The 15,086-nt window shown below is 47.9% G+C and overlaps 3 protein-coding genes across 3 annotated transcripts in view; 1 reads left to right on the forward strand and 2 right to left on the reverse strand.

Annotated features, from left to right (window-relative positions):
• GATC (glutamyl-tRNA amidotransferase subunit C) overlaps positions 1 to 3,144 on the reverse strand; it is a 13,717-nt gene extending 10,573 nt beyond the window's left edge. Inside the window, exons 1-2 of the mRNA XM_017872126.1 lie at positions 2,999 to 3,144; positions 2,731 to 2,903 (exon numbers count right to left, since the gene is read on the reverse strand). Of these exons, the coding sequence (XP_017727615.1) occupies positions 2,731 to 2,903; positions 2,999 to 3,079 (254 nt within the window). The 5' untranslated portion in view covers positions 3,080 to 3,144. The remainder of the gene's footprint in view (positions 1 to 2,730; positions 2,904 to 2,998) is intronic.
• On the forward strand, positions 3,083 to 5,560 carry TRIAP1 (TP53 regulated inhibitor of apoptosis 1). The gene is made up of 2 exons (XM_017872127.1): positions 3,083 to 3,331; positions 4,569 to 5,560. Exons 1-2 carry the CDS (start codon positions 3,143 to 3,145, stop codon positions 4,650 to 4,652), a joined length of 273 nt encoding a protein of 90 aa, XP_017727616.1. The 5' UTR covers positions 3,083 to 3,142; the 3' UTR covers positions 4,653 to 5,560.
• A 3,443-nt stretch (positions 5,561 to 9,003) lies between these two features.
• COX6A1 (cytochrome c oxidase subunit 6A1) lies at positions 9,004 to 11,546 on the reverse strand. Its single transcript, XM_017872128.1, has 3 exons — positions 11,399 to 11,546; positions 11,107 to 11,249; positions 9,004 to 9,284 (listed from the first exon to the last, which is right to left on the reverse strand). Exons 1-3 carry the CDS (start codon positions 11,499 to 11,501, stop codon positions 9,201 to 9,203), a joined length of 330 nt encoding a protein of 109 aa, XP_017727617.1. The 5' UTR covers positions 11,502 to 11,546; the 3' UTR covers positions 9,004 to 9,200.
• Positions 11,547 to 15,086: the final 3,540 nt, after the last annotated feature.

The raw sequence follows: 15,086 nt of genomic DNA on the forward strand, positions 1-15,086 counted from the left end.
GACGAGGCGGGCGCCTGTAGTCCCAGCTACTCGGGAGGCTGAGGCAGGAGAATGGCGTAAACCCGGGAGGCGGAGCTTGCAGTGAGCTGAGATCTGGCCACTGCACTCCAGCCTGGGTGGCAGAGCAAGACTCCGTCTCAAAAAAAAAAAAAAAACATTTACTGAGGCCAGGCAGGGTGGCTCACGCCTGTATTCCCAGCACTTTGGGAGGCCGAGGCGGGCAGATCACCTGAGGTCAGGAGTTCAAGACTAGCCTCGCCAACATGGTGAAACTCCTCTCTACTAAAAATACAAAAATTAACCAGGTGTGGTGGTGCATGCTTGTAATCCCGGATGCACAGGAGGCTGAGGCAAGAATCTCAAACTCAGGAGGCAGAAGTTGCAGTGAGCCAAGATTGCGCCACTGCACTCCAGCCTGGGCAACAGTGAGACTCCATCTCAAAAAAAACAACAAAAATATTTACCGAATATTCAGTGCCAACCACTGAGAACATGATGAGGAAAAACAGACATGCTGTGGAAGGTGGGTGAGCAGGAGAGGGGCAGAGACAACATATCCCTTAAATAGATGTATAAATACATGTAAAAATCAGTCCTTTTGGATATCATGAGAGCCACAGGTAGAGAATCTTTAAGTATAAAAGAATGAAGACTTGTGGCTCACACCTATAATCCCAGCACTTTGGGAGGCCAAGGCGGGCAGATTGCGAGGTCATGAGTTCGAGACCAGCCTGGCCAATGTGGTGAAACCCCATCTCTACTAAAAATACAAAAATTAGCTGGGCATGGTGGAGGGCGCCTGTAGTCCCAGCTACTCCAGAGGCTGAGGCAAGAGAATCACTTGAAACCGGAAGGCGGAGGTTGCAGTGAGCTGAGATCGCACCACTGAACTCCAGCCTGGGTGGAAGAGTGAAACTGTCTCAAAATAAAAAAAAGGAATGGACTTTTTTGGCCAGCACAGTGGCTCACACCTGTAATCCCAGCATTTTGGGAGGCTAAGATGGGCAGATCACTTGAGGCCAGGGGTTCAAGAACAGCCTGGTCAACATGGTGAAACCCCGTCTCTACTACAAATACAAAAATTAGCTGAGTGTGGTGGCGGATGCCTGTAATCCCAGCTACTCCGGAGGCTGAGGCACAGAAATCACTTGAACCTGGAGGGTGAAGGTTGCAGTAAGCCGAGATCGTGCCACTGTGCTCCAGCCTGGGCAATGGGGCAGGGGGGAGGACTCCATCTCAAAAAAAAAAAAAAAAAGGTTAGACTTTCTTGAGGAAGTGGGAAGCTAAGGCAAGAGAATTGCTTGAGACCAGGAGTTTGACACCAGACAGGGCAACATAGCAAGACCCTGTTTCTACAAAGATTTAAGAATTAGCCAGGTATGGTGCACACCTACAGTCCCAGCTATTTGGGAGGCTGAGGCAGGAGGATCTCTTGAGTCTAGAAGTTTGTGACCAGCCTGGGCAATACAGTGAGACCCTGTCCCAAAGGAAAAAGAAAATTGCAAAGTAGAGAAGAGATTTTAAAGAATCAAACACTGGGCCAGGCGCTGTGGCTCATGCCTGTAATCCCAGTACTTTAGGAGGCTGAGGTGGGTGGATCACCTTTGCTTAGGAGTCAAGCCTGGAGAACATGGCAAAATCCTGTCTCTATCAAAAATATAAAAAATTAGCCAGGCCTGGTGGCACGAGCCTGTGGTCCTATACTTGGAGGCTGAGGTAGGAGGATCTCTTGAGCCTGGGAGGTGGAGGTTGCAATGAGCTGAGATCATGCCACTGCACTCTAACCTGGGTGATAAACTCCATCTCAAAAAATAAAAATTCGAGGCAGGAATGCAACAGGAACCAAATCTCATAATGTGCTCACATTTTAATAAGAGATATAACAAATGAACAAAAGTCCATTAAAATGTTAGGGGGAAAAACCCAATAGGATATGTTACTAACTAGAAGGGGAGAAGGGATTTGGAGTGGTTAGGAGAGCCCTTTTCCAGAAGATAAGCTGAGACCTGTGCCAAGAGGGAGGCAGCCATGCAAATACTGAGAGGCAGGAAAAAACGAAGGGCCAGTGCAAAGATCTAGAGAGGGAAAGAACTTGTCTTGCTGGAGATGCAGTCAAGGTAGCCAAGGAGGGTACTGAGAAGAGTAGTCTGAGTGAGCAGGTAGGGACTCTGTGGAGTAGGGGCTCAAAGGCGATGATTAGGCCAGGCGTGGTAGCTCACGCCTATAATCCCAGCACTTTGGGCGGCCCAGACGGGTGGATCACGAGGTCAGGAGTTCAAGACCAGCCTGGCCAAGATGGTGAAACCCCGTCTCTACTAAAAATACAAAAAAAATTAGCCGGGCGTGGTGTCAGGCGCCTGTAATCCCAGCTACTCGGGAGGCTGAGGAAGGTAATTGCTTGAACAGGGGAGGCGGAGCTTGCAGTGAACCGAGATCGCGCCACTGCACTCCAGTCTGGGCAACAGAGCGACTCCGTCTCAAGAAAAAAAACACAAAGGCGATGATGAGCAGTTTGGGTTTTGTTTCTACTTACACTAGGACGACACGAGCGAGAGCATCCATAATGAAAAAGGGGAAGAGTGAAGCCACTGACTCGCGAGGTGACCGTGGGCAAGTTCCTGAATCTCGCTAACGCTCTTTAACCCCCTGGAAAACTGTTCGCTAATCGTCACATTAAACGGCTGCGAACGGGCCACGCTCAAGGCTTCGGGGCTGCAGCCTCGAGTTTACCTGTCCTCCAGGACCGACTCCATGGGCTCCACCCCGTCAGTGTCCACGGCGCGTAGCCGGTCGGCGAAGGCGATAGCTTTCTCCAGTCGCGCCACTGCCTCGCGGCTGCCGAAGTCCACAAGCGCTAGACGCTCCAGGTGCTCGATCACCTGGACCGTGATCCGGCCACTGCCCTGGAGGAGGAATGAGGCGGGGAGTGTGGGTCACCGGCGCCCCAGAGTGCCTCCCGGCTTGCTCCGCCACCCGCCTAGATGGCCCTGGCCTTTACCTGAGGATCCACCTTGGAGGTGAAGCCCTGGCGCCCGCCCACAGGGGCCCGAAGGCCCAGCGACACCAACCGCGACCACATTTCTTCCTTCCTTGGCCCCCGTAGTGCGCCCGCGCGTAACGCCGAGCGACGCGCCTAAGAGTGATGACATCAGAGTGCGCTGCCGCCGCCGACACCACCGTCGCCATGAACAGTGTGGGGGAGGCATGCACGGACATGAAGCGCGAATACGACCAGTGCTTCAATCGCTGGTTCGCCGAGAAGTTTCTCAAGGGGGACAGCTCCGGGGACCCGTGCACCGACCTCTTCAAGCGCTACCAGCAGTGTGTTCAGGTGAGCCTTTCCGCCTGTTTCCAGGCCCCGCATTCTCCGCGCTGTGTCCCACTACACTCGTCGTATTTTATGGGGGTTGGGACTGGACTGGAAGGGTGGAGAAAAGCCGCTGTGAAGCCAGTGGCAGGAGCTTGCTCCCTTATCATCACCACCGAGGCCGTTTGGGTGTCTCTCGGAATGACAAATATTGGTGCAGTGCTTTTGTTTTTAAGAAACACAGTCACATCTTTTGGTTCATTTGGTATTCATCCTAAACTCGCAAGGTGGGCATAGTTACTCATATTTTATACATAAAAAACTAACACCCAGAAATAGGAAGTGATTGATCCGAGTTCACTAGCACCAGGTTTCCGTGATTCTTTCGCAGGTGGTGCACTTTTCCACTACTACAGCTGAAGTCTGGGCAGGGTTATACTTCAGACTGGAGGATCACATTATTTTGATGTTATAAACCCTTCGTTAGCCTGTTTATCTCTCTTGACCAGTCCCTGCAACTGCAACTAGGAAATGTTTATTCTGGCCCAATGGATGTGGAACTGCTTTGAATTGTTAGAACAGCACTGGGCAAAGCACTTCCAATAAGTTAACCCAACACATCCTCACAGCAGTTCCCCGAGGTAGTTGCTGTCTTCATCCCATTTAGTTGGTCACATAGCCAGTAAGTCTTTGACCAACACAAAGTGATGATTATTTTTCAAATTTCACTTAATTTTAATGGTTCCCTCACAACTCCTTTTCCAGTCTCCCTCAAATCTTACACTTGATTTATTCATTATGGTACTTCTGGTTTTTATTTATTTTTGAGGCAGAGTCTCACTGTCTCCCAGGCTGGAGTGCAATGGCACAATCTCAGCTCACTGGCAACCTCCGCCTCCCAGGTTCAAGCTATTCTCATGCCTCAGCCACCGGAGTAGCTGGAATTACAGGCATGCACCCCCATGCCCAGCTAATTTTTGTATTTTTAGTATAAACAGGGTTTCGCCATGTTGGCCAGGTTGGTCTCTTAACTTCTGGCCTCAAGTGATCCACCTGCCTTGGTCTCCCAAAATGCTGCGATTATAGGCCTGAGCCACCACATGCTACCGGTACTTGTTTTTTAAAAAGTATGTGGTTTGAATCATGGTTATAAGTCTTTATAATCAGCTTGATTTTACTTTTGTGCTGTCATATTTTATTTACAAAGCTTGCAACTTGAGCTTCATATAGGTCCTTATAATGTGTTTTCTCCTTCTACCAGAAAGCAATAAAGGAGAAAGAGATTCCTATTGAAGGACTGGAATTCATGGGCCATGGCAAAGAAAAGTCTGAAAATTCTTCTTGACCTTGACAGTCACCTTGAAGGATTTCTCAATCCAGAAATTGAGGACTCTGGATTTTTGTCAACTAAATCTGTGAACACAGACATCAGATTTGATGAGGAACTTAGGAGAGAGGAGTTTTATTTCCCCCTTCGATGTTTTCCTCTCAGTTGTAAAAGATGAACTCTTTGAGATGATTTATTACCTGCTGTGACATCTGGCAGGAACTCAGTGTGCTAAAATTGAACAATTTTTTGAGATTATGGTTGCAATACTTGGTGTGGAATCAGCTTTACATAAATATACCTTGTATGCAAACGATGATAAACTAGTCAAGATGAGCAGAGCTGCCTGACCTCTTGATTTCTGCTGCAAAAGACACATACACTGTACTGGGGTCATCGTTCATGAAAGTAATTGGTTAAGACCTCTTTTTTTCTCTCAGGGAACTAATGCTCTGAAAAAGGATCTGGGCACAACAGTTTCAGTGGGTGCTTTTGAGCACCCTTTTATTTTTATATAGTAACTAATGGTTAAGATTGCTGGTGGCCTGGATTAGCAAAGAGGAAGACAGCTTTTAACACAGTTCCCTGCCTTCACCAGAGGTGTCAGATTAAGATGTGAAAGCTGCAAGAATGTTGCAATGACCACCATTTCAGAGCTCTCAGTGTGTAGTTCAGGAATTAAGATATTTGGAATAGCTATGGAGGAAGAACCTAAATTGCAAAGATCTGCTATTGCCAGCTCTCAACCCAAGTCAGTGAATTGTCAACCTGCATATCCTTAAAATGCTGCATCTGGTTAAATGGTGGGCGGGTGGGGGGGGGAAGCTAAAGGTGCTGGCTTTATTTGCCTTGTTTACTCATCCTGCCCTGTAATGTCTGTAATCCTGCAAGATGGAATAAATTGTAACATTTAGTTTCTATCATTATTTGCCTCTGGAACTCAGTGCATTTAATGGAACTATTACCCTGTTAACCTACAAACCTCGTGTATACACTGGGGAGAGTTTTGTGTTTTGTAACTTAAAGGTGAAGAAAAAGTGACTTGTCTAAGCTAAGTGGTACAGTATGGCAATCAGAAACCTGATTTTTTTTTTTTTTTTTTTTTTTTGAGACAGTCTGGCTCTGTCGCCCAGGCTGGAGTGCAGTGGTGCAATCTCGGCTTACTGCAACCTCCACCTCCTGGGTTCCAATGATTTTCCTGCCTCAGCCTCCTGAGTAGCTGGGATTACAGGCATGCATCACAATGCCCAGCTAATTTTTATATGTTTAGTAGAGATGAGGTTTCACCATATTGGCCAGGCTGTTCTTGAACTCTTGACCTCAGGTGATCTGCCAGTCTTGACCTCCCAAAGTGCTGGGATTACAGGTGTGAGCCACTGCACCCAGCCAAAACCTCACTGATTTCTAAAATTTCCACAACATGCTACACAAATACGATATGGTACCAAAAAAGGATCAGGAGAGCACTTACATACCTCAGAATGTCACGGAATCCCCACAATTACTTGAGTAATTTGGTTTTATTATATGCCCAAAGAAGTATAAAACTTGAATTACAGGCCGGGTATGGTGACTCATGCCTGTAACACTTTGGAAGGTGAGATGGGCCGATCACTTGAGCTCAGGAATTCGAGACCAGCCTGGGCAACATGGCGAAACCCCGTCTCTACAAAAAAAAATTAGCAGGGTATGGTGGTGTGGGCCTGTAGTCCCAGCTACTCGAAAGGCTGAGGTGGGAGCATCACCTGAGCCTGGGAGGTGGAGACTACAGTGGGCTGTGACTGTGCCACTGCACTCCAGGCTGGGTGACAGAGCAAGACTCTGTCTCAAAAATAAACCAAGAAACTTGATTTATAGAAGGCCCTAACTCTATTGTCTTGTCTCCACTTTACCAGTCGCTACATCATATTTAATGTGACTTGTCCGTAATGTCACTTCAAAATATTCTTCATTTATATTTATGACTAGCTAGGGTCCATTATCCAAGGATTATAAAAGATGTTTGGAACCTAGCCAAGGGAGGCCAGGCAGCAAGCTGAAGTATAATATACATCTGTCCTAAACTCAGACTGGCCACAACCAAAACAGTCCTATAGGGACTCAGAAGTACAGGCTGTTATATCACAAAATGGGAAAGATAATGAGATTCTCTATTCTGTACTGTATGTGCCTTACTTTTGCATTACCAGTTTAATGTAATACAACATGAAATACCTCGTTGCCTCTTGAACCTTACCACGAAAGTGTTCCTTTGAGCCTTAAGAATAAACCAACTGGCCGGGCGCGGTGGCTCAAGCCTGTAATCCCAGCACTTTGGGAGGTCGAGACGGGCGGATCACGAGGTTAGGAGATCGAGACCATCCTGGCTAACACAGTGAAACCCCGTCTCTACTAAAAAATACAAAAAACTAGCCGGGCGAGGTGGCGGGCGCCTGTAGTTCCAGCTACTTGGGAGGCTGAGGCAGGAGAATGGCGTGAACCCGGGAGGCGGAGCTTGCAGTGAGCTGAGATCCGGCCACTGCGCTTCAGCCTGGGCGACAGAGCGAGACTCCGTCTCAAAAAAAAAATTAAAAAAAAAAAGAATAAACCAACTGGCCGGGCGTGGTGGCTCACGCCTGTAAACCCAGCACTTTGGGAGGCTGAGGTGGGCGGATCACCTGAGGTTGGGAGTTTGAGGCTAGCTTGCCCAACATAGAGAAACCCTGTCTCTACTTAAAATACAAAAAATTAGCTAGGTGTGGTGGCACATGCTTGTAATCCCAGCTACTCAGGAGGATGAGGCAGGAGAATTGCTTGAACCTGGGAGGTGGAGGTTGTGGTGAGCCAAGATCATGCCATTGCACTCCAGCCTGGGCAACAAGAGCGAAACTCTTGTCTCAAAAAAAAAAAAAAAGAAAGAAAGAATAAACCAGCTCTGGCCAGGCACAGTGGCTCAGACCTGTAATCCCAGCAGTTTGGGAGGCTGAGGTGAGCAGATCACCTGAGGTTAGGAGTTCAAGACCAGCCTGGCCAACATGCGAAACCTTGTCGCTACTAAAAACACACAAAAAATTAGCCGGGTGTGGTGGCACGTGCCTGTAGTCCCAGCTATTCGGGAGGCTGAGGCAGGAGAATCGCTTCAATCTGGGAGAAGGTTGCAGTGAACTGAGATCGTGCCACTGCACTGTAGCCTGGGCAACAGAGTGAGACTCCGTCTCAAAACAAATAAAAAAGGTTTTATTTGTTTTGAGACGGAGTCTCACTCTGTCTCCAGGTTGGAGTGTAGTAGAGCGATCTGGGCTCACTGCAACCTCCGCCTCCTGGGACTACAGGTGCGTGCCACCACGCCCAGCGAATTTTTGTATTTTCAGTAGAGATGAGGTTTTACCATGTTGTCCAGGATGGTCTTGATCTCTTGACCTCATGATCTGCCCGCCTTGGCCTCCCAAAGTGCTAGGATTACAGGTGTGAGTCACCGTACCCAGCCAAAATAAAGGTTTTAAATTTTGATTGCAATTAATTGCCCTCTCAGAGTGGTTTTGTAACTACTACTACTGCCATTTACTATCCATTAAAACAGGATAGTTTTAATTCCAGAAAAAAGTCAATAAGCAGAAATGTGTCACACTCCCTTTATTTCTCTTAAGATTTCTGACCCTACCAGCCCTGAAGGAGATTACCTCAAGGTAAGAACTTGACATGTTTGAGAAAATTATGACTACAGGGAAGATTCTGCAGTAAATGCTAGTGGAGTGGGACAGGAAAAAGATGAGACCCAGATCAAGCACTTCCTCCTGAGAAATACAAGTACCTCTTTCAGATGTAAAATGCAGCCATTCTGCTAGCCATTCAATGTCTTTGAAATCTCAGGCCCGTCAAGGACCATAGGTTTTTTGAGACAGAGTCTCGCTCTGTTGCCCAGACTGGATTGCAGTGGCACGATCTTGGCTCACTGCAACCTCCACCTCCCGGGTTCAAGACTCCACACCCAGCTATAGGAGCGCGCCACCACACCCAACTAATTTTTGTATTTTTAGTAGAGACAGGGTTCCGTCATGTTTGCCAGGCTGGTCTCGAACTCCTGACCTCAGGTGATCCGCCAGCCTCAGCCCCCCAAAGTGCTGGGATTATAGGCATGAGCCACCGCACCTGGCCAAGACTAATCTTGATGCTTAATTAGCACTGCTACACTTGGTCCCTTTACCCACATCAGGCACAATAAACCAAGAGGGGCTGTTACACTTACTCAGTGGGCTGAATTGGACCTGTAACACTAAACAGCAGCCTAGACCTTCACTGTGGAAACAGAAATAACTAATGCCAATTTCTTTTCAGCTTGCAAATGCTAATTTCTGCGAAAAAACACAACCAAAGAAAGTAACTCAACTCATGACTAGTCTAAGTTTAAGTTATTTATTTAAGCCATCTCCTGCCACAAGCAAAGGGATGGAAGACCAGTATACCAGTCATCATTTGATACAAGAAGATGAGCTTAAGGTCCCGTATACTTTTTCTGGTCCATGTGCAGAGTAATGGTCCAAACCAGTGCTGTGGTCCCTGGTGCCCAGGTAGTGGTCCAGATTCTCTTTATTCATCTTCATAGCCAGTTGGAAGTGGATTCACATGAGGGTTATGGAATAGACTATGGTTACCATCTCCCCAGGGAAACGGCTGTCGAGTGAAGATGTCAGTTAGATAATTCCAGAAAATAATTCAGAAAGAACACTGTCATGAACTGCTTATAACAGGACTACAGATCATATACAAAAACAAAATGGAAATTAGTCCTTTATCTACTGGCATAGTTCAACCTTCCCATTATTTAATGAGCTCTTATAACTACCAGGGGAGCCCTTAAAGTTATCCTGGCTACAGGATAGTTTTAATTCCAGAAACAAATATGGATGGCAGAAAATGCAAGCTCAAGTTAGGTACTCATAATCCTCTCCCTAGTAACTAGTATATCCAGTGCTGTGTTTATGAAAGTGTAATCCTCAAATCACCTGTATCAAAATGTTGGCAGTCAGTATTAGGGAAGGGAGATGCTTAATTAAATACAGATTTCTGGCACCATCTCAGACTTCAAACAATATCTGGGCTGGGAAACGGCAGTCCACCCTCAATTATCTTGCCTATTACCTTTGAAAAGCATTACTTTAAGGCAACAATCTCCAACCCAGGGTGATTTTGCCCCTCCTGGGGACAATGGGCAGTATCTGGAGACATTGTGGTGGGGGCGGGGGAAGGGAAGGGGGAGCAAGGTTGAGCAGGTACTACTGCCACCTAGTGGGTACAGGCCAAGGATATGGCCCAACAAGAATTACCCAGCCCCAAATGTCAACAGTGCTGAGGTTGAGAAACCTTTACTGTCTGACTTCTAATTCCACTGTACGAGGGTGGGAGTGCTGCTCAAAGACTCAACAAATTCAAGAGTCTAGGTTAAGTTTCTACAAGGCCAGTCCTATATGGGCTAGGTGATGTAATAATAATTATTTTTCCATCACTTCTCGGCCTTTTGGCTAAGTATATTATTATTATTATTATTATTTTTTGAGACGGAGTTTCACTCCTGTTGCCCAGGATGTAGTGCAATGGCCGGATCTCGGTTCACTGCAACCTCCGCCTCCTGGGTTTAAGCGATTCTCCCACCTCAGCCTCCCAAGTAGCTGGGATTACAGGCGCCCGCCACCACACCCGGCTATTTTTTGTATTTTTAGTAGAGACAGTGTTTTGCCATGTTGACCAGGCTGGTCTTGAACTCCTGACCTCAGGTGATCCACCCGCCTTAGCCTCCCAAAGTGCTGGGATTACTGGCGTGAGCCACCGCGCACGGCCAGTATTAAAGAATCAGAATAAGCCCTTGTTAAAGATACAGCAAACAACAGAGGACAAATCATTGTAATGTATCTACATCAACAGCCAACAAAATAGTCGAGAAGATAGTGGTTGGAAATACAGAAAGCTGTCAGCCTTTCATTATGCAACTAGTAGCTGCCAGATGCCCATGTTTTGTTGTTGTTTTGAGACTAGAGTCTCGCTGTGTCGCCCAGGCTGGAGTGCAGTGGCACGATCTCAGCTCACTGCAAACTCCGCCTCCTAGGTTCAAGGGATTCTCCTGCTTCAGCCTCCCCCATGTAGCTGGGTTCGCTTACGGTAACCACCTTCAGACTTTGCCACTCTAATTAGATTTCCCAAACCTCCAAACTTTACACAACGGACACCTGTTTCAGAACTGTCTCAGAAGGCAGGAAGTAGGATGAATCGGAGAAAAGGGAAACTGAAGGGCACTTATTGTATGACCTTGAAAAAGAAAATTGGGACGTCATCCCAAGTGTCAGCTGTCCTTCCACAAAATGGAAGAAAATACATTTTCTGTCTGTGAGGATAAACAAGCTGTGCACGCCTGGCACCCATGCCTTTAGAGAATGAAGAACTTGCACTAAGGCACACATAACGAAGAGACGGACACTTGAAGAGATGTGCAAGGGCGTACCTTGGTCCTGATGCGGAGATGGGGGTAGGCGATGAACTCGGGTCTCTCGTGCTCTCCGTGGTGCGACTTCAGGTACACATTCAGCATGCTGACTGCCACCCCGGGGAGCGCGACGAAGAAGGTGAGGGTCTTCCACATGCGAGCTACGGAGAAGCCACAATCGCTTAGCCCCGGTATGGGGCGGACCCGGGTCTCACTTTCCCTCCCGCAAGGCCTCGGGCCAAGGTCATAGTCCCGCCCTGCCTCGCCCGAGCGGGGCTGAGGCCCGACCTGTCAACCCCAGCCCCAGTACCTGAGCCCTCTTCGCCATGGGCGCCACTCGACATAGGCCGCCCCAGCTGTGGGCCGGACCGACCCAGCAGCCGAGAAACTCGGGACACACCAACTGCCGCCATTTTCGACCTGGACTGCCGCAGCGCCGGAAACGGAAGTAGAAAATTGGCTCGGGGGCAGGACTACAACCTCCAAAGGAAGTTACTATTGGGCACCGCCCTCCCGCTGGCATTAACCTGAGCACTACCATCCGGGCCAAGAGAGTCCTCGTCAAAATCCTCGGCGTCTCGGGCAAGAGAGAGCATGCGCTCTGCACCTTCCTTCAGGCTTTGCCGTTTCCTTCGTGCGCATGCATGTGCCCACTGGTCTCCCTACCGTCCCAACCTGGGCGAGGCGGAAGCTCAAGAGAGGTTTGTGCAGGGTTCCCCGGTACCTGGAATCGCTCTCTTCGTTGGAGTCCATGGACGGGCATCTGGAGGTTCTGAGCCCAGAACGCCCTATCTAAAATTCCGTTCCCCTTCCTCGCCAACCTCTGACTGCGTTTTTTCATAGCACATAACATTGCGCCTTCGTCGTTATATTATTATATTATTTTGTCTGTCTCCCCCACTGGAATATACAGTCTGTGATACCAAGAGTTTGGCACTGCAGCATTCTCAAAATAATGTGGGAATGGTGTAATTTGGAATCATACCTGGCACATACCAGATACTTGATACACATTTGCTGAATGAGTGGATGAATGAATGAATAGCAACAGAAAGTATAAAGAGCACTGAAATTGGTGCCAGCAGATCTGGATCTTAATCCTGACTCAACAGTCTCATCTTTTTTTTTTTTTTTTTTTTTTTTTGAGACGGAGTTTCACTCTTGTTACTTAGGCTGGAGTGCAGCGGCGCAATCTCGGCTCAATGCAACCTCCCCATCCCAGGTTCAAGCAGTTCTCCTGCCTCAGCCTCCTGAGTAGCTGGGATTACAGGTGTGCACCACCACGCCCAGCTAATTTTTTTTGTATTTTTAGTACAGACAGTGTTTCACCATGTTAGCCAGGCTGGTCTCAAACTCTTGACCTCAGGTAATCCATCTGCCTCGGCNTTTTGAGACGGAGTTTCACTCTTGTTACTTAGGCTGGAGTGCAGCGGCGCAATCTCGGCTCAATGCAACCTCCCCATCCCAGGTTCAAGCAGTTCTCCTGCCTCAGCCTCCTGAGTAGCTGGGATTACAGGTGTGCACCACCACGCCCAGCTAATTTTTTTTGTATTTTTAGTACAGACAGTGTTTCACCATGTTAGCCAGGCTGGTCTCAAACTCTTGACCTCAGGTAATCCATCTGCCTCGGCTTCCCAAAATAGTGGGATGACAGGCATGAGCCACCGTGCCCGGCCAACATTCTCATCTTTTGACCTCTGGTCACACTGGCTTTCTCTTCCTTGAAATTGTGGAAACAAAAATTTACATCTGGCCAGGAGTGATGGTTCACGCCTGTAATCCCAGCACTTTGGGATACGGAGACTGGCGGATCACTTGACATCACAAGTTCAAGACCAGCCTGGCCAACATGGTGAAACCCCACTTCTACTAAAAATACAAAAATTACCTGGGCGTGGTGGCGCACACCTGTAATCCCAGCTACCCAGGTGGCTGAGGCACAAGAATCGCTTGAACCCAGGAGGGCAAGTTGCAGTGACTAGCTGAGATCATGCCACGGCACTCCAGCCTGGGCGACCCAAAAAAAAAAAAAAATTGACATCTGTTAAATTTTGTCTACAAAATTCTTTCCTCCTTACCCCTTCTTCCTTCCTTTTCTTCCTTCTATTTGTCTAAAAGCAGCTTTAAAATAAAACTTTTTTTAAAAAAAGTATATAACATAAAATGACAGTAAACTTTTTTTTTTTTTGAAACGGAGTCTTGCTCTGTTGCCAGGCTGGAGTGCAGTGGCATGATCTCAGCTCACTGCAATCTCCACCTCCCGGGTTCAAGCCATTTGCCTGCCTCAGCCTCCTGAGTAGCTGGGATTACAGGCATGCACCACCATGCCTGGCTAATTTTTTTTTATACTTTAGTAGAGACAGGGTTTCACCATATTGGCCAGGATGGTCTCCATCTCCTGACCTTGTGATCCGCCTGTCTCAGCCTCCTAAAGTACTGGGATTACAGGCGTGAGCCACCGCGCCCGGCCTCTTTTTTTTTTTTTTTTTTTTATAGGCCCCTTTGAGAATGTAATGAGGACCAGCATGGTGGCTCATGGCTGTAATCCCAACACTTTGGGAGGCTGAGGTGGTGGACAGATTGCTTGAGCTTGGGAGTTTGAGACCAGCCTGGGCAACAAAGCTTTTTTCTTTATTAGAAAAAAAAAAAAAAAAAAGTGTAATGAAAGCTTTGAACCCTTTCCTCTAAAAACACACCTACGTGTAAACACACAGTATAGCAGACATTGTTGGGAGAAGAGGTGACCATAAAATATACTTGGAAACCCCCTAAGCATCTTTGTGCCTCAGATCAAGAGCTCCTGGGGGCTGCATGCAGTGGCTCATGCCACTTCCGGAGATGTTGTGAGCTTCCAGAGATGTTCTGGAACTGGATCTTCCAGAGATGTTGTGAGCTTAAATGTGTCCATGTAGGTAGAAAGCCTGACACATGGGGGCGGGGTGCACAGTGATAGCTATTACTTATTTCTGTGTTCCTACCCCCACCCCTCAACCTTCTCCCTAGCTAGATTGTCAGCTTTGAAGGGCAGACCCCCAGTATCATCTACCTCTGTGACCCCATAGAATTTGGTGCTCAGTTATTTTTCCTTACTGGTCCCTGTTGATGCTCATACACTCGTCTACACCTGAGGCTCTGCTCAGGCCAGCCCCACATGGTTCCCCACCTCTGTCTGTACACATGACACTTGGTTCTCACCTCTTCCAGGAAGCCTTTCCTGGTTACATCCTGACCCTGGCCTCTGGTTCCCCGGTGATGTTCAGCTCACTGTACCTCGTACGATAACTATTCAACTTCCTCATTCCACTTCGGGCCGCAGGAGACCCTCCCACCTTTTTTTCTTTCTTTCTTTCTTTCTTTTTTTTTTTTTAGACAGAGTCTTGCTCTGTCACCCAGGCTGGAGTGTAGTGAAACAATCTCGACTCACTGCAACCTCCGCCTCCTGGGTTCAAGCAATTCTCCTGCCTCAGCCTCCGGAGTAGCTGGGATTACAGGCACCTGCCACCACGCCCGGCTAATTTTTATATTTTTAGTAGAGACAGGGTTTCACCAGTTGGCCAGGCTGGTCTGGAACTCCTGACCTCAGGTGATCTGCCCACCTCAGCCTCCCAAAGTGCTGGGATTACAGGCGTGAGCCACCACGCCCAGCCAGAAGACCCCTTTTTTTCCAGATTCCTCTAAATTCTCTCAAAGCCTGGCACAGGCCAGGCATAACAAAATGGTTAAGAACTCAGTTTCTCAGACAAAGCTGGATTTAAGTCCACCTCTGGCTGGGTGAGGTGGCTCACACTTATAATCCCAGCACTTTGGGAGGCTGAGATAGGAGGATCACTTGAGCCCTGGAGTTCAAGACCAAGCTAGGCAACATGGCAAACCCCTCTCTCTACAAAAAATACAGAAATTAGCTGGGCATGGTGGTGCCCACCTGTAATCTCAGCTACTTACGAGGCTGAGGTGGAGGAATGCTTGAGTGCAGGAAGTAGAAGTTGCAGTGAGCCGAG

The sequence above is a fragment of the Rhinopithecus bieti genome, unplaced genomic scaffold, assembly GCF_001698545.2.
Source record: "Rhinopithecus bieti isolate Rb0 unplaced genomic scaffold, ASM169854v2 scaffold_6776, whole genome shotgun sequence".
Lineage (NCBI taxonomy): Eukaryota > Metazoa > Chordata > Mammalia > Primates > Cercopithecidae > Rhinopithecus > Rhinopithecus bieti.